The following is a 19534-nucleotide window of genomic DNA, read 5'->3' as shown; positions in this document are numbered from 1 at the left end:
GTGATGTATGTCGGATGTCATCACCATCCTTACAGATACAAAGTTAAAGTATCTGGTCATCATCAACAATAAAAAAAAATAGTAACCCCCAAATCACCATCAATGTAAAGTGATGTAGAACCACCATATTTTACTTTGAAGCCAAAGTGAGTGAGTGAGTGAGTTGGGTTTAACGCCGAGTTTAACAGTATTCCAGTTATATAACAGCGTGTCAGCTTAATATGGGAGGAGAGCCCGAAGTGATGCAGGTCTCAGACGTTTACCACTTTGGTGAAACCCACGAGCACAGGTATGGTGCTGACAAACCAAGAAACATAATCGAGGCGAACCGGGATTCGCACCCACAATCATAGGTTTCTGGCGTGCCCAGGGGATGTAACTCTGCAGCAAAAGCGACATTTTGATCGAGATGACGTGAACTAACGTGAAAGTATGTATGGTCATTATCAATTTTAAAATAATCTAACTATCGGAACATTCTTCAGCATCCTTTGTCCCAAGCAGGCGGCCGTGTTGAAAGCACAAGACAAGAGAGAAAGCTCCTCACAGCAATAGCCTGTTCTAGGAGCTCTCTATACTACCAGAGGTGTAACGAAGGTGTCACCAGGAAGGAAGGAGCATGACCACAGAGCAAGCTCCTCACAGCGATAGCCTGTTCGTGGAGCTCTCTATACTACCAGAAGTGTAACGGATGTCACCAGCAAAGAAGGAGCATGACCACAGAGCAAGCTCCTCACAGCGATAGCCTGTTCTAGGAGCTCTCTATACTACCAGGAGTTTATCGAAGGTGTCACCCGCTAGGAAGGAGCATGACCACAGAGCAACAAAGGGAGATCACCCTAAATGACTGCAACAATATGGCGGATGTGTGTGATACAGCTCTGATTACCATACCCTTCTGTTATGTTGGCATCAGCAACTGACACCAACTTCTCAAATACATTGCTTCATCAAAGAGTATATGACAAAGTACGTCAAAAGGACAGCAAAAATGGCAAGTAACCGGATCATAGAATGTTAGTTTCTGACAGTTTGTGTGAAAGTTCTCAAGTCACTGTCAAATAAATACATATAATTTATTTTCCTTGGGCCATATTCCCTTTTCATAAATCATACTATGCTCCACATTGCCACCTAACTATCAAGATATGTAGTGAAACTGTGATTTGTAGAGGAGTAAATCTTACAGCCCTTAAATGCTGGTTTGTTTGTTGTTGCGTAGTGTCGCTTTCAGCAATAATCCAGCCATATGACGCAGACATGAAAATAATTAAATCAGCATCACTGTACACAATTGGGAAACCAAGACATGCATGAACAAGGTCAGAGAGTCTGACCACCTTGTGCAGTAAGATAGATGACACTTGAGCAACATTAAAAAAAGCAACATTACACAAAACGATCTTATGACTATTGCAACGCCTATATATTCACATAGACCGTGAAGATCAGGGGTAGAAGAGGTCTTCAGCAACCCATGCTTGCCGTAAAAGGTGACTATGCTTGTTGTGAGAGGCGACTAACAGGATCAGGTGGTCAGTCTCGCTGATTTGGTTGATCCATATCATTGCATAGCAATTGGGAGGATCTATGCTCATGATGTCAGTCACGGGATTGTCTGGTCCAGACATGATTATTTACAGACTGCCGTCATATAGCTGGAATACTGCTGAGTACAGCATTAAACAAACAAACAAACATATATACTAAGTATGCTAAGTCTGCTCTGACTAAGCACAAATTATCACGGAATAAACGTGTGACAAAAGTACATAAAATACATCTACGGGACCGAAAGGGCACAAAATTGTTCTAAATTTGAAGACAGTTTCTTTTTTCATTTTAATTAAAGGAGAGAATCTATTGAACTAGACAACACAATCAACTCTTCCTGCCGACAAATTAACAATTCATGATTTTCTCCTATACATAAATAATCACACGCCCGCACACTGTTAATGTAATAACTCTGATCATACTTTTTCATCTGAAACAATCATCATCAAATATTCTGTTCATGGGACCCACCCTGAAAACAGCAATCATGCAAGGGGGCGACTGTTTTCCTAATCAATTATTGAACCAAGAAACACTGATAATAATGATTAGTCTGCACTTTTCTCATGTGAAAAAAAAAAGTGTCGAGAATCTCACTGACAATGTCAGCACGACCTACTTAACAAAACAACAGATATTGGAAATAAATGACACACACTGCTTCACAACCATGGAAACCAATAAACAATAAGCAAACATTAGTTTTGTCATCATTGATTGACAATGATTTGAAACCATTTCATTTCATTTCATCCTGTTAAGCAACTGATAGCTATCTCATAGCTTTCTCAACGTAAGTGTCATGTTTCAGTAACAGTAATCAAATTTATCACAAAAGAATAATGTTTTCCTTACAACTGACTGATCAAAATGATAATTAGCCAGACAGGGGACAGGATGATGATACAGATCTCTATGTGGGCATCTGTTGAGAAGTGTCACTGCTAGGCATTTTGAGGTGACTATGTTTGACCCAACTGAACAATTACTGATTACGACGTAGCACGGATTTTGTGTGTATTTTCCCCAAAGTTAAGTGTCAAAGTGCCAGTATTAATCATCAAACAGCTGATCCACGAGGAAAATGAACCATGTGTATATTGTCAAAATTAAAAGCGATTTAATTTTACAGAGAGGTTTGCTAGTTATTAAGTTATATACTTATTAAAATTCTTCGGCGTGATGAGCAAACGCCTTACCCACCAGGCTACCCTACAGCCCCTAACCATTCATTGAAATACTACCACTGTTAACTGACAAAATAATGGATTAACAATGAAAATTACAGGAATCTGTGTATTCCATATTTTGTAGGACAATGTGGAATCAGCTTCATGTCTTCGATATCCATACCACAGTGAGTGAGTTTTGTTTTACGCCACTTTTAGTAGTATGCCAGCAACATGGTGGAACCACCAGAAAAGGGCTTCACACATTGTACTGATGTGGGGAACTGAATTCCGGACCTTAGGAGTGGAATGGAGTGAGTATGGTTTTAAGCCGCTTTTAGCAATATTACAGCAATATCACGGCAGGGGGAAACCACAAATGGGCATCACACATTGAACCCCTGTCGGGAATCGAACCCGGGTCTTCGGCGTGACGAGCGAACGCTTTAACCAACTGGGCTACCCGACCACCCCCCGGACCTTAGGCAAATGCTTTAACCAAAAGGGTACCCAATAGTGGCCATACCACAGTGTGAAAACTGAGTTAGCTGCCCTTGATGTTCTCGTGCTTCAAGAGTACAGGGGAGACAGTCAACAGCATGAGTGGAGGCTGGATGGCCTAACCCCTGTCTAGCAGGTAGCAAGTTCATCATATATGGAATAGATTCCTGTAAATTCCTCCTATCCTGCAATGACAGGGTGCAATTATCCCACAGCCTGGTGGTTGTGCTGGGGTCACTGACACAAGGCTCTGTGTGACCGAATCCAAACGCAGGACTAGACTTCATAGTGAGTGAGTGAGTTTGGTTTAACGCCGCTTAACAGTATTCCAGTTATATCACAGCGTGTCAGCTTAATGTGGGAGGAAAGTCCGAAGTGATGCAGGTGTCAGACGTTTACCACTTCTGTGAAACCAACGAGCACGGGTATGGTGCTGACAAACCTAGAAACATAATCGGGGCGAACCGGGATTTGAACCCACTATCATAGGTTTCTGGTGTGCCCAAGGGATGCAACTCTGCACAGCAATCGCGGCGCCTTAGACGACTGGGCCACCTCTGCCCCCTAGACTTCATAGCTTGCTGCTGAGTGCATTCACTAGTCTTTAGCGCATTCACTAGTCTTCAGTGCATTCACTTGTCTTCAGTGCATTCACTAGTCTTCAGTGCATTCACTAGTCATCAGTGCATTCACTAGTCTTCAGTGCGTCAATGATCATCCACTTGTATTGGGGATACTAGGTGCTGGTAGGAAAACCGTACATTAGGACACAAGTGTGTCTGATCGCACCTGAGCCAGCCATCTTAACCTGAAGGAAAAGTTGGTACCTGTATCTACTAGCAAAACCTGACGTTCCTGCAGGTAAAAACCACAACAGCACAAAACTATGGATGGATTGGCTATAATTTTATGAGGACTGCTAACATGCAGCACGTGCGTAGCCACCTAGCTGCCATGTGACACCCTTCACTCGTCTCTAGCGAGAGCAAGAGCTCTGGTGACAGTCGGGCGGGCATCAGCCCAAGTGGTAACATATTACTTATAGAATATTCTGAATAGGAAAATTCTACAAATTACATTAAGTAATACGCTACCACTGTTATACCGAGGCTGATTACCACAGTAGGCAGTGGGGAGCACCTACAACCCGAGCCTGACTGCTCGTGTTAGGCGGGTGACCTAATTCCAGTATTTGTAAGCAGGCATCACAAGGTTGGAATACACAACAGACAATTAAATACATAATTGTCAAAATACAAATAAGGACAAAACACACAAAAAGCTGCCCTCACCTGTGGTGTGAGTGTGCTGGTTTGCGGGATCCCCACTCCTGTATCCACAGCAGTGGGAACATTGGAGTCGACCCAGATTGACCACCGTGCAAGGTATGACGTCTGAGGAGTACGGAATTGCGCTGGGCACACCCCTTAGATCAGCGGCCCAAGACGGTGCACACTTTCCATGTCGTCATCAGAAACCTTTCTGAGGTAATGATTGGCAAAAAACCGAGTCAGAACGCCAATAACAAGCTCTCAATATTCTGTGAACAGAGATATTGGAGTGTAGGGCAAATGTTGCCGCTAGCGCCCTGATCTCGTGCGGGTTTGACCCCGCAACCGGTAACCACCGAGACCGGTACGCCAGATTGATGACAGAATGAAGCCATAACGCAATCGAGTTGCGAGTTATGTCAGCAGTCTGATTAGGGTTACACGATATGAACAGACGGTCACGCCCTTGTCTACGTTCATTCGAGGCCTTAAGATAATACTTAAGGGCCCTTACGGGACACAGTGATCTGTCCTCAGTATCAGCAGGATGTAAGATTTCCTTGAGTGATCTTACAGTGAATTCTCTCTCCGGAGAAGTGCTGTTTTTCAAGTCACATGCTGAAACAAAGCACTATCCAAGGGTTCACATGGAGCTTCCGTAAGTGATTTCAACACTAAGGAAAGATCCCAGGCCAGAGCCGGAAGGCGGCCTTTCTTAAGATCTTGCTGTTTGAAACCCTTGATAATACCCCGAATCACCGGCTCTTTTGAGAGACTGGTACCCAAAGCAACGTCCCGTAGCAACGGAAGAGACATAGTTGGCAATGGAACCCCCGGAGAGTTTCCGGGTCTCTCAGAGTGAGACATGAAACGAGCAATATCCTGCACAGATACCTTTTCTGGCGAATGAATGTGATGTTTACGACACCACTTCGTGAAAATAGCCCAACGGACATTATACACCTTCTGGGTAGAATCACGATGCATACTAACGTATGCCCGAGACGCCCGACGAGAAAAACCTTTACTCTTCAGTCGCTCGGTGACAACATCCACGTGTGCAGATTGAACTGCCCTGCGTTTGGATGAAGTTGACGGGTGTGAGGGTGGATCAGGAGATCCGGTCTCACAGGCAGTGGAAGTGGCGACTGCGTGACCTGGGCCAGCAATGGAATGAGTGGTATAAACGCCGTCGGCGGGTAAGCATAAGCGTCCATGCCCGTTCAGTCTAACGCGAGAGTATCGTGACCGATGGCCCTCGGGTCCGGGACTGGTGATACAAACAATGGGAGTTGATTGTTGAACCTGATTGCGAACAGGTCGACCATCGGACGACCCAGCGTTTGCACAGCCACAGAAACACTTCTTACTTGATTGAGCATTCACTCCTTGGGGCTCTGATCCTGAGGCCTCGACAGAGCGTCTGCCAGTACATTCCGCACACCGGGAATGTGACGGGCGCGTACCTGGCACGGGAAACTGTCCACCAGAGCGTAAAACTCGATCGTGAGGCTACCGTCGTGTTGTCGGTCGCCAGCATGAGCCTGGTGTCTAAGAGACGATGCTTCCAGTGATTGACTGCATTGATCACTGCCTTGAACTCGAGGCAATTGATGTGAAGACCTAGTTCGTCTACGCACCACAGCCCTGAGCTCACCTCCTCCTCTAGATGGGCGCCCCAGCCCACTAGAGAGGCATCTGTATACAGGTTCAACGTGGCCTGGAAGGGCCGCATAGAGACTCCTGATAAGACGTTGCAAGGGACTGTCCACCACTCCAGATGCGGTCGGAGCCGATCTGGGAGGGCGACGGAAGCACTGTTCTCCACCTGTGCTAACAACTGGATTCGAAACCATTGCAGCGGGCGGAGTTGGAGACGACCCCGTTTGGTGCAGTCCTGGGCTGACACAAGTAGCCCAAAAGTGAACAGTCTGTTGCACCGCTAAGACTTTGGCAATCCTCACCTGAATCTTGTGCCACCGGTCTGGGGGACAAAGAGACGATGGGTCACCGTGTCAAACCGACCTCCAATGATCTTCAAGTTCTGAGAGGGGGTTAACTCGCTCTTGGGGACATTGACAATCCACCACCATTGCTCCAAGAGCCGAAGTGCTAAATCGAGTTGATGAGACAGCACGACGGTCATCTGATTTGCCACTAGCGAGTCGTCCAGGTACGCAAAGTGGAGGAACCCCACTATGGGGGTGGTTAACCGGGTGAACAGCCAGGGAGCGGACTATAGGCCGAATGGGAGTGCAACCCACTCGTAATGCCTGCCTTGAAAGACAAACCTGAGATACTTGTGATGGTCCAAGTGGATCGGAACATGCAGATAAGCAACCCTCAGGTCGATCGATGCGAGCCAGTCGGCGGGCTTGATCAGAGCTTTCAGGTCCGCCAAGGTCAACATTCTGAACTTGGGCGGCTTGTGCAGGTAAAATTTGTTGAACGATGTCAGATTGTGAATCATTCTGAGTTCTGCACTGTCCTTCTTGGGAACGAGAAATATCCTTGAGTAAAACCCTGGTATTATTTCTGGTAGGTCTTACTCCGGTACTGCCCTCTTCTCCACCAACCTGCCGATGGCATCGGCGAGGAAGGGAAGTTCGGTTTCCGAATAGAATCCTGCCAACGGGGCAACAGTGAGCGGCGGATCCGCTTTGAGATCTAGCCTATAGCCGTACCGGATCTTGTTGACCACCCACGGGTCGTCGAACACTTGTTCCCAATTCTCCCAGTAAGTCTGGAGTCTGGCTCCCACCGGGGAAGGAGAGGGGGCCCTGACAGGCTGCGGCAGGCGCAACTGTCCAGGGCCGAGTGAGTCCAACCCCGAGGCGGCAAGATGCGCTTGGCGCCTCATCAAATGGCCGAAGCCCCGGCAACGTACTCCAGGGAAGCATTTAAACCAAGCAAGCAGTTGTAAATGTGCTGGTCTCGGTCCGTGGGAGACAGGCCGCTGCAGCCAAGTAAGTGTCTCCGTGAGACATGGCAAGCATGGAGTGCAGAGCGAGGATGTCCAGCTGCTGCAAGGTAGCCTGCTTTATCGTAGCAGCCGGTGGGGCACGGACATCCAACCGCTCAACATGGGCCTCCGCAGTAGGACCAGCCTTGGGAAAGGCAAGGTCATGAAACGGGAATGAACCCTTTCTCCATGACAGGGGAGGCAATGGGAGACCCCACCGGAGGCCGCCGCGAAGCTTTTCTCCAAGGAAGGCTTGATCCCGTGCAGCAAGGGTGATGCGTGGAAAGCCTTGTCGGAAGACTCCTCGAATAACTAGGCGGAACCCACAGAGCCTTGGATTCCCTGCGGTACCGGCAGGGGCTTAGGCATGTCCTCAAAGAGGTCATAAACCACAGCCATGCGGTCCTTAACCGATAAGGGGAGTAACGGTTCGGGGGAAGGGCCGGTGACCACGGGAGACACGGCCATACCGGTGGACCCCGCGGCCACCGAGGAGGCCGGGGACGGAACAGCCAGTGGCCTATCCTGAGATAAGGCCGCCAGCTTGGAGTCCACTAGTTTAGCAAGTTACACTGTGACAGAATCCCCGGACAGCCCAAGGGCCGCCAAGGGATCCGCCGTAGCCGTGGAAGTGGTACCTGCAAGGGGACCCCGACCGGATGAGCCGCCCACCACAGGGGTGGAAACAGACTGCACGTACAGCCTGTAGCGCCCGAACGCCGCAGGCTCCAGACCCTCGCACAGGGTGCACCGGGTGTTCCCGCAAGGAACCCTGGACAGCGGGCAACGATCGTGGGGATCCTGAGAAGACAGGAATTTACGGCACACTCCGCAACTCCTGGTTGCGGGGGTAGAGGGGGTGGAGGACGGCGAGACATCCATGTCAGATATTGTTTTTACTATGAACAAAGAGTAAAACATGGTTACAACACACGCACCACAAATATTCACAAACGAGCATTTTCACAAGAAAATAAACGAGCAATGCGAACATATAACATACACATATAGCATATAAAGAAATAAGTGATGTAAACCCCCAAGATATACTAGAACAGGGGAACGTAAGACGCAACGTGCATACGAGACACCCTGCAAGTATATAGAAAAAAGGGTGGGAAAAATATTTCCAAGCGTAGTTACAGCAAACGCCCCGTAAAAGCACAGTTTATTTGAGACAATAAATAGTAATAAATATCACCGAATGGTTGGAGAAACAGGAACGCTTCAGAGCAGTCTTGATTGTATGTCTTGCTGGAGCAAGTGAAGAGACAAGAGTGAAGGGTGTCACATGGCAGCTGAGGTGGCTACGCACGTGCTACATGAGGCAATTGAGATCTCTGTGGCAGATTTCACTATAAGAGCAGTTGTGGGAGACGACAGCCTCGGTATAACAGTGCTAACGTATTACTTAATGTAATTTAACTTGCTGCCTTGTTAGGAGCACTTGGGAGCAGACTTAAAATTCAGCACCTCAGCTGAGACAAGGTACAAGTATTATGAAAATCAGTCAAACTTGCAACATTCGGAGTGCTATCCGATACTATAATGAACATGATGCCATGTGAGCCCATATCTGCATAATTATTCATGGTTTTCACTTACAGATACAGTTAATGTTGTGTTTGTGCAAATTATTTTGCAGGCTTCATCAACACACAAGCTTGCAAACAGTGACTTTGAAAGACTAAGAGTTTACAAGTGCCAGTGTGAGCCTTTTATCATACTGGCATCTGGCACTGTATATGTTTGGATAATATTTTTTTCAACTTTTCCCTGCCATCATCAGACCAGTGAAGACCCGGATTAGAATTGGAAATGGCAAAAAAAAAGAGTATATTTATATACTTGTGCTATCTCACACTATGCATTTCTTCTTTCTTCTTCAATCCTATGTGGAAATGTGCTTGAACAGAGTTTCCAGCTTCTAAAAAACAATCCACCTGTACACACCCCAGCATCACCATGGTCACCCCCAAAACAAATGGGACACACACGTAATCTCGTGCATAGCAACCTACACAACCTGATCATGTGCCTTCTTTGTCTGTCACTTCATTCTCTTTCATCAGAGCTAACAGTGAGTGAGTGAGTGAGTGAGTGAGTGAGTGAGTGAGTGAGTGAGTGAGCGAGCGTGGTTTTATGTTGCTTATAGCAATATTCCAGCAATATCACAGCGGGGGACACCAGAAATGGGCTTCACACATTGTACCCATGTGGGGGAATCGAACTCGCGAATGCTTTAACCACTACGCTACCCCACCTCCCTTGTGGGCTAACAGGCTAGAGGAGATGAGATGCAGGGATGGTTAGGTGGGCATATAGCGTGTGAGATAGGATAAGTATATAAATATACAATTGGAATATTTTTAAACATATCCTATCTCACACTTTGCATTTTTCCCACGGTTGGATGGTGGTACAGTTACCCTAGCCTGTAAGACAACAACCGTGAGACGTACATGAGAAAGCTGGTTCTAAACAGTGAAATAAATAAAATATTTTAACCATGATATGATCCCCATGAGATCAGGTACAATATGCAAAACATGTTTTCAAGTGTGACATTGTTACTGTGACTGTGTAACTGCACAGAAATCATCGATCCATGAGGGGGCTCCAGTCAACTGATTCTACAGGACAGAGCATGACACTATCTCCCATGGACATGCATCTGCTCGGCATCTCTTTTAATGCCTGGACACTGTCTGCAACGACCATGTCTTGCGGCGACTTCAGTGAGCGAATCCACCCTCCAATCGTGAACTTGGTCTGGGAAACCCATGCTTGTCATAAAAGGTGACTAACCGGATCGGGTGGTCAGGCTCTGACTTGGTTGATGCAGGTCATCGTATCCCAATTGTGTAGATCAATGCTCATGATGTCAATCACTGCATTGTCTGGTCAATTAGTGAGTGAGTGAGTTGGGTTTAACGCCGCTTTTAACAGTATTCCAGTTATATCACGGCGTGTCAGCTTAATGTGGGAGGAAAGCCCGAAGTGATGCAGGTCTTAGACGTTTACCACTTCGGTGAAACCCACGAGCACGGGTATGGTGCTGACAAACCTAGAAACATAATCGGGGCGAACCGGGATTCGAACCCACAATCATAGGTTTCTGGCGTGCCCAAGGGACGTAACTCTGCACAGCGAATCGCGGCGCCTTAGACGACTGGGCCACCCGTGCCCCCTCTGGTCAATTAATTACAGATGCCTGTCATATAGCTTGATTATTGCGGAGAGTGGCATTAAACAACAAACACTACAACAAAACATCCCCTACCTTGACATGATGACCATTCAAGTAGCGAGTTGCATCTCGGTACAGTCGATACATCACGAAGCCATTAGGGTCAAGGTTGTTTATCAATGGGTCGGCAGTCTGAAAAACATTGTTTGATAATACAAATCTAAATATCACCATACCTCAATTTCAAGATGCAAACAAATGGTCTGAGATAAACCAAACAAAACAATGAATGTGAAACTTAAGGCTTGTAATAATAGAACCACGACTGGTGTATCTATGGTAACTCACAAAAACTTAGCTTTAACGCCTCTCTGTGAAACAGGACCAAGGTATGTGTTATTACCTTTGTCTAACAGTCATATGTATTGCAAAAACACATGGCCGGCACTGTCAAAAGAATCTTGCTCGATGAGTGGAAGGGAGATAACTCTTGCACTTACCATGCCTTGCTCAGATGTATAAATGACAATCTCAAACATGGGGGGCCCAACTTGCTGCAGAAAGTACTCTATACCCGGCCTCTTTTTGAAACGCCAGCCAGTCCCATACTGAAAACAAGCATGGAGAATCGAGTCAGTTAGCACAAAGAGGTCAGAAGTCTCATCTCAGACGTCTGATCTAATTAATCTTTATGGAAGTTTGGCCCATGGGGACCCAGGTTAGAATAGGTCGCCAGCACTCTACTGCTACACAGATGTGACGAACACTTACTGTCCAGTCAGCGTGGACCGGGATGTTGGGTGGACATTAGGGGGGTGGAGAGACTGGTCAATGAAACACAGATGTGACTGATACTTACTGTCCAGTCAGGGTGGACCAGTACCCCAGTCATCTCCAGGACCAGAGTGTAGGGTGGCTGGACATATGGGTACTCTAGGGGATCTGGTAACAACTTGTCGCGAGATGGATCTTGTATCGTCTGAAAGAAAGCACAGTACCACTTATTAAGTACACACAACTTCAACTAAAAGGTTGCATAGATGCTATAAAGTTGAGGAAAGGTGAAAGGCAAGAGGCACGAGGCGAGAGAGAGAGATCCTACCTTCCTAAACACTGACACTTCTCTTGCTGCCCTTCTCATGTGAGCTTCTACGTTGGACACTGAAACAAACAAACAAACAAGATGAGAGGAGTATTTAACACATGTAATCGCATACCCCCAGGGTAAGTTTTGTACTATATTCAGCAGGCTTATGATGCTCCTACAGCTTACTCAGCAACAACATCCTGTAATGAAAGTAAGCTTGCAATTTTGAAAATGTTTTCAAAGTATCATCATGGTCATAAAAATATATGAAGTGAATGAATGAGTCAGGCTTAATACCAGTGTTCGAAGACCCAACAAGACAGTCGGGCAGGTGACCCATAAGTATTTGCCTGCCCATCTTCAAGGTCACCTGCCTGCTTTCAGACATTATGAATATTGAAAAGTTGCAACAACTAAGAGAAAAATCATGTCAAATAATTTCTTGAGAATCTAAAAAGGTTATAATAAAACTGAATACATAAGTAGTCTTAAAATTATCTATCAGACAGTCGGGCAGGTGGAAGAGTGAGTGAGTTTGATTTTACGCCGCTTTTAGCAATATTCCAGCAATATCACGGCGGGGGACACCAGAAATGGGCTTCACACTTTGTACCCATGTCGGGAACTGAACCCGGGTCTTCGGCGTGATGAGCGAACATTTTAACCACTAGGCTACCTGACCGCCCCGGCAGGTGGAGGAAAATTTCATGTTGCCCGACAGAAAAGTTACCAGCCACGGGCAGGTGGGCTGGCAATTATTTCAGACACAGCTTAATACCCCCTGGAATTGTATATATTCATATCAATGTATGTCAGGTTCCTTTTTTAAGAAAGTTAAAATGATCAAAATTCTCACGTGTACAGTTGATATAGTCATAGTTTTTGCAATTACTTCAATGTTCTAAATCTCAGTGCTCTATGATCATAAATTAAGAAATGCAAAAATAATAGTAACAGTATACTTACATTTACTAAACTCATCTTCAACCTACAATACAAAAGAACAGTATTTGTTTATACATGTAATAATAGATATGCTAAAGATTCAACGGTATGATTCATCATGTTATCGTGTATTTACCATTCTGGGTCCAGATCCACAAAGCGTTTGTAGCGTTACAATCTCATTAAAATCAGACCTTAGTTCTCGCTACCGCTAAACAAAGTGGTACCGGTAGCTGGAACTAAGGTCTGATTTTAATGAGATTGGTAGCGTTACAACCTATCGTAACTATATAGTTTATCATAGACTTAAGAATGTTGTAGTGCTACAAACTAACTGTGGTTCTGGACTCTGATTGGGATATTTAGTCATACTATTCTTGTCTTAAAGCTATGTCAAATGATATGCAATTAGCTTACATTTAGTGAGTAAAATCTTAGTATTTTTTAACAATTGTGTACTTTTTCTGCATTACTCCTTAATGCATTTACTGCTGTTTTTTGACAGAAAGACGATGATGAGGGGACCAGCTGAAAAAAGAAGTTGTTCCAACTAGTTGTATGGCTAATTCCTTCACACATGCCCGTGACCACTGAAGTGATGATGTCGCGGAACCTCTCATTACTGCTTGATTGTAACATCTGAGGACACTGTGGGGAGGCAGCTCTGCGACGGGTGGGCCACATTAGACATCGTCATGCAGGATAAGTATACAAATGTAAAAAATATTTAGATATAAACTTTAAAAAATTAAGTTTTCCTGCATCACTCCTTAATGCATCTGAATTTGATAGTATGGAGGCGGATGACCCTCGTCAAAAAGTCCATGCAACCATCACAGCATCCTTTGCGATGACCGGAACCCAGGCTGCGATTCCTGCCAGAGGGAAAATGAGAGCCAATGCCTGCAGCATGAAAGCCTTCTTAACTGGACTGCAAGCACCAGAGAGTTAGAAAGCTGGCTCTGGACTGCTTGAGAAATTAATGGTGTTTGGGGTTGATGACCTGCTGGGCAACAGCAGGAGGACCAAAACTGTGAATGCCCTCGACATCTGCCAAGGCCAGGATCCTCAGGTAATGGCTGACAAAGACTGTGTTGTACCTCCAAAAGCATCCTTTCATGGTGGATCTGATGGAGCAGATGCAGTGGCGAGACAAGGTGGATGTGACCACTCAGATCTTGTGAGGGTTGTTTGCCTGGGGAGGATCTAGGATAGCGGCCTCAGAAGCCTGAAGGTGGATCACGTGTAGCCACAAAGATATTGTGTTATGGCTAACATCCGTTTGGGAAGCTGTGGCAATAAGGGTGTTTGGTTGGTTGGTTGGTTGGTTGTTTACGCCTCACTCAGAAATATTCCGGCTATATGACGGCGGTCTGTAAAATAATCAAGTCTGGACCAGATAATCCAGTGATTGACATCATGAGCATCGATCCACGCAATTGGGATCGATGACATGTATCAACCAAGTCAGCGAGCCTGACCACCCGATCCCGTTAGTTGCCTTTTACGACAAGCATAGTCGCCTTTTACGTCAAGCATGGGTTGCTGAAGACCTATTCTCTCCCGGAATCTTCACGGGTCGGCCATAAGGATGAATAGTCACCTCCTTGATCCATGTTGGGCCTTAGATCATCGGGTGAAAACACTCAGTGCTCAAACCGGGCACAAGTGTAGTTCCTCTTCATCTTCAGTCCCCACACTTGAAGAGGGGCAGTATGGTGAAGGACCTTACAGGCTGTCCTGGGAGTTGATTCTTGGCCATGAAAAGTCCCAGTGTGCCCAAGATGAACAGCTCCCTGCGCACAAACTGGAAACAGGTGATGTCAAGTGCATGCAACTTGTTTACCCTCACAGCTGTAGCTAAAGCCAAGAGGAGCACCGTCTTCTTGGTGAAGAAGCTGAGTGTATAGGCTCAAAGGGAGCAGCATGTAGTAAACTGAGAACCATGTTTGGATCCAAGGCAGTAGGTCTGAACTTGGCCTTCTGATCCTCTAGTCTGAAGGAGCACAGCAATGCTTGGAGTTCAGTGACCTTTGTCATTTTGCGATCTTCCTGAACTGCCACCAGGTAGGCAGTAAGGTGCTGACCTTCAGGTGTCATTTGCTGAACAAAAACAGAATGAATTCTGCCTAGAATTGGGGAGATGCTGAAGTAGGGTCCTGATGCTTCTCCTTACAAAAGGACTAAAAGGATCGCCATTTATCGTTGTAGGGTCCATGGGTATAAGGTCTGTGTGCCATGGTTATGGTTTGGGCTGCTCTAGCCGGGTAGCCCTTCATGCCTAAGGCCCCTGAAGATCCACCAGAAGGGCAAACGAAACCTGCCTTGAGAAGGGTATTGTAACCTGCTGTGTGGATGTGTTTGGCCACCCTGGTGGTTCGAGTGCATTGTTTGTGGCCAGGTCTTTGAGATCCACGAACCAGCCCCTCACAGGCCACCAAGGCACAATTAAAATCAGCGTAAGGCTCTTGTTTGCTCTGATCTATTAAAGGACCTTGGGAAGAAGTTCAGGTGGCGCAAAAGCGTACGCTCTTAGGCCTTCCCAAGGGATGCTGAGAATGTATACAACCCAAACCTGTGGATCCGGAACTGGAGTCCTGGTGGATCAGCAGACAGTCCGCATTCAAGTAGCCTTTGAATGCCAGAGTAAGAGATAATTTCACTAAGTCCTTGTCCAATGCTGTCCACCAAAATGGACCTTGATCACTTGGAGCTACGTCTAGAGGAAGATCCAGGAGATGCCGACCTGTGCGACAATGCAGCTTTTGGAGTAGAGCAAATCACAAGAGGAACCAGCTGAGCACCAACAACTGATGAAACATGGACTGCATAAAAATTTGCTTCCAAGCTGGGTCCATGTAAGGTGCCAGTAGAGACTGTAGTGGTGCCTGCTTGAACGGGATCTGCATTGACAGGAAGCCAGATGATGGACCAAACCCTGGAGGGGCCGAGGGTGCAGGTGCTTGAGGAGGTGTCATGTAGAGCCCCCGAGGCGCAGGCGCTGACAGCAGATGATACGCTTAGGCAGCATTGGCATTGGGGAAGTCGAAGGCCCCTGGGAAGGCATAGGCGTCTGTGTGCTTATCAGCATCTTGGGAGGTGTAGCTATATGCCTAGTCATTGGCATCAGAGGAGGCTTGGAGAGGCAGCGCTCTTTGATGTAGATGACGAGGACGGCTTCCAGTCTGAAGCTGACAGCATGAATATGAAACTGGACGTGGCAGGGGTCTTGAGAGTCTGACATCCTTGGGTGTCTGAGGGCCTGCACAATATATTAATGTGATTGCAAAAATATTTGGTAAGACGTGAAGTCACAAACCATAATAATGATATCAATCGCTGAACAATAAACAAGCAAAGGGATGCCAGTAGATTAGCTACAGCTTGATCATACAGGACTTGTCAGTCGGGTTGACAAGCTGTAATGTGAGGTTCTGTGACGTCATCACTTCTGTGGTCACATGGACGCTGTGTGATGGACTTAGCCACACAACTAGTTGGAACAACTACTTTTTCAGCTGGTCCTCACACCTTCGTCTTTCTGTTAAAAAACAGCAGTAAATGCATTAAGGAGTAAAGCAGGATAAGTTAAAAAATGAATACATTTGTGAAAAACAGCTTTTAATGCTGAAACCCACCAGCCATGCTCATAGTAAATGACAATGAATGGTCAAACACAGATTTTTTATATATATTGTTGCCAAGGAAACCCAAGACATTTGTCAGCAACACTGCATGAACTACAAAATCTACAGAAGGCCTACTTCACACAATAGGTTCATTGGCATGTTGGTTGATGTCTACTTACTATGTTTCCATCAGGGTCTCTTGGAGGTGCACCTGACAGGAGAAAGCAGACAGTTTAGGGCTTGTCAAACACACAAGCAATCTTTAGTCAACACATTGTTTCAGTTACTTATTATTGTCAGTGTCCACAGGTCCGAGTCTGGTATATTTTCCCCTGAGGACCAGTAAAATAATATAGATGCTCGTTTGGAAGTCTAGTGTTATTTTGAAGACACACAAAGTATGTATTTTTTAGAGTAAAAATATCATTTATACTTATCCTGAGGCATACTTATTGCTTATCTCTCTCTCTTCCGAATAGGTAGTGGAAACGTCCTGTGCTGTCCCCAAAGAACAGAGAAAACAGCTCACCCAAACGCACCCGCACTCTGCGCATGCGCACCAGAACCATGTGACCAAGCCCATTAACTCATCACTCTCTCTTATTTCCTACTTAATGGTCGGAACACATCAGTGGAAAGAGGGGAAGGCTGGGAGGGTACTCATTTGTATGAGTCAGGATAAGTATAAATGATATTTTTACTCTAAAAAATACATCTTTTATCTTATCCTGACTCATACTTGTTGCTTGAATCTCACAGTAGGTGGTAGGTTCCACCTGTATATGTGATTAACGTCGATCTGTTCTATAAACCCCATAAGAACGTTGTTAATCTTCTGTGTAAATTTTTTTTTTTTATTTATTTGGGGACCACCTTCCTTTTTTTTGTGAGCAGCAAAATGGAAGTAAATCATATAGATTTGTGGATTTATAAGGTTTCTAAGATTAAAATCTTGTTCACCTTAAATGATTAAAGTGTTAAGAGAAAAGGAATAATCTTAATACAATCATTTCTCACTCATGTGCTGAATTACATAGTAAAACAGGGGGCATGGTCTCTCAGTCGTTGGTTATGGAACAGTAACCTGACGTCAACAAGTCTACGTGATATTGGGCTTGGTCACATGGTTCTGATGCGCATGCGCGGAATAAGGGTGCATTTGGGTGAGCTGTTTTCTCTGTTCTTTGGGAACAGCACCGGAAGTTTCCACTACCTATTCGGAAGAGAGAGAGATAAGCAATAAGTATGAGTCAGGATAAGATAAAATAATATCAATATTAGTTTGTACAACTTTTGAAATTAGTGATATATCAGCTCTGTACAGTGGTTACCTTCTTGACTGGTTTCTCATTCTACAGACAAATTTTGGTCAGTGTCAAAGACTGATTGTAACAACATAGTGAGTGAGTGAGTTGGGTTTAACGCCGCTTTTAACAGTATTACAGTTATATCACGCCGTGTCAGCTTAATGTGGGAGGAAAGCCCGAAGTGATGCAGGTCTCAGACGTTTACCACTTCGGTGAAACCCACGAGCACAGGTATGGTGCTGACAAACCTAGAAACATAATTGGGGCGAACCGGGATTCGAACCCACAATCACAGGTTTCTGGCGTGCCCAAGGGACGCAACTCTGCACAGCGAATCGCGGCGCCTTAGACAACTGGGCCACCCGTGCCCCCTGTAACAACATAGATGCTACATGGTAAGTAGGCTAAAATGCTGAAATATTGTTTGAGTATCAATGCATCACTTAAAAACCAATGAATGCCTGTCAGAGGAGGCAGCTAAAAGAATCAGGTGGTCAAGCTCAGTGATTGCTTGTCATCATACCTAGATTGTGAGTGACACTGCTCACACTGTCACAATATCAGTCACTGGTTTGTTTGGTCCTGGCTCATTTACGGCCACAGCGATAAAACAGAAATATTGCTGACTGTAGTGTTCAACATATTTTAAACCATGCAGTATCTCTTCAATTTCCACAGACATTTTATATGCTTTCATCATGAGACGAAAAGGTGATGCTACTGCTAGCCTTGAATTTCCCAAATTCACTTGCAAAAATGTCATCAATATTTGTAATTTGGTCAGATTTCCCAAAATATCAAAACAATCAACAATGTGTTTAATTCATTGACAACTGACTGGCCACTGCCTTTTCTTATATCATGTGGATCCATCTTAGTTACAAGGGTACAAGTTACCTCAGATATATCATGCTTACCTATTTATCATGCCTACCTTGCAATTACACATGAAACCAGTGCACAATACTTTCCAATAACTTATTGGTCATGATGTAATTTTCTAAACACGCCAGTCACTGTCATTTTCATAAACCTTGCGACAGGTGAAGATTCTTACCATATAGATGAACAAACCCTCCTACAGTCATAACTGCCCATCCTCCTAAAAGACCCAACCCGAGCTTCCATGCATTCTTCCCTGTCCACCTTGACCATCGTGACTGTTTCGAGTCTTCCTCTTTGGATTTTTCAGAATTAGTTTTGTTATCGGAAGAGCCTTCTACTTTACTTTTCTCTGCAAGAATTTTGGCCTTCAAGATTTCATCAGTAAGTCCCTTGACATTGTCCGATTGTTTAGTGGAATATAGTAAAACGATGCTGGACTGTGTTGGAATGATTTTCCTTTGTGTAAGATGTTGTGAATGAAGACACTGTTGTCGGGTGTTATATACTGTCACAAGAGACACAGACTTCTTAAGCAAATGACATCTTTGCACAAAACACATGCACGCACTGTAGGCTGCCATCTTGGATCATCACTGTTCTAAAAGTGGGATTGCGAAACGAAACCTAGAACGAAATCTGATTGTGTTTGCTAATGTAACTCCTCTCTAAAACTTTAAGCATTTTCTTTTTGTTTATAACTTATCTCTCAATTTGATATTTTCACATACCCTTTTGGTATGTTTAGAAATCATGTTGTTACAACCATCATTGACATGGGACAATGTTTTATTTTTTATTTTCTCCTGAGTATTTACTGTTTTATATATTTGTTGGATCTAGTGACTAAAATTATGCAAATAAAACATGATAATGAAATACTTTCAATATATTTATATGGTATTTATTGTTTTAGTTACAGCAAAATATATAATGGAAGCGTCAAATTTTCTATACAGTTGTTAATGGTACTGAAGCACTAAAAGAAGTCTTCAACATCTATACAGAGAACATATGGTCTCTGGTCTATATTA

General features: G+C 44.9%; 1 protein-coding gene across 2 annotated transcripts in view; it reads right to left on the bottom strand.

Annotated features, from left to right (window-relative positions):
- The window catches only part of LOC139444217 (mitochondrial import inner membrane translocase subunit TIM50-like), a 74151-nt gene extending 55067 nt beyond the window's left edge, over nt 1-19084 (bottom strand). For both annotated transcript variants that reach the window (XR_011651749.1, XM_071225138.1), the window contains exons 1-7: nt 18676-19084; nt 16491-16522; nt 12704-12725; nt 11753-11811; nt 11510-11629; nt 11151-11258; nt 10744-10842 (exon numbers count right to left, since the gene is read on the bottom strand). Coding sequence is in view for 1 of the 2 variants with exons in the window: in XM_071225138.1 (XP_071081239.1) it covers nt 10744-10842; nt 11151-11258; nt 11510-11629; nt 11753-11811; nt 12704-12725; nt 16491-16522; nt 18676-19084 (849 nt within the window). In the remaining variant the exon portion in view is untranslated. The remainder of the gene's footprint in view (nt 1-10743; nt 10843-11150; nt 11259-11509; nt 11630-11752; nt 11812-12703; nt 12726-16490; nt 16523-18675) is intronic.
- Between the last annotated feature and the right edge of the window lie 450 nt (nt 19085-19534).

Source organism: Haliotis cracherodii, unplaced genomic scaffold, assembly GCF_022045235.1.
Source record: "Haliotis cracherodii isolate W230 unplaced genomic scaffold, xgHalCrac1.p SCAF_5, whole genome shotgun sequence".
Classification (NCBI taxonomy): Eukaryota; Metazoa; Mollusca; class Gastropoda; order Lepetellida; family Haliotidae; genus Haliotis; species Haliotis cracherodii.
This window is presented reverse-complemented; position numbering and strand designations above follow the sequence as displayed.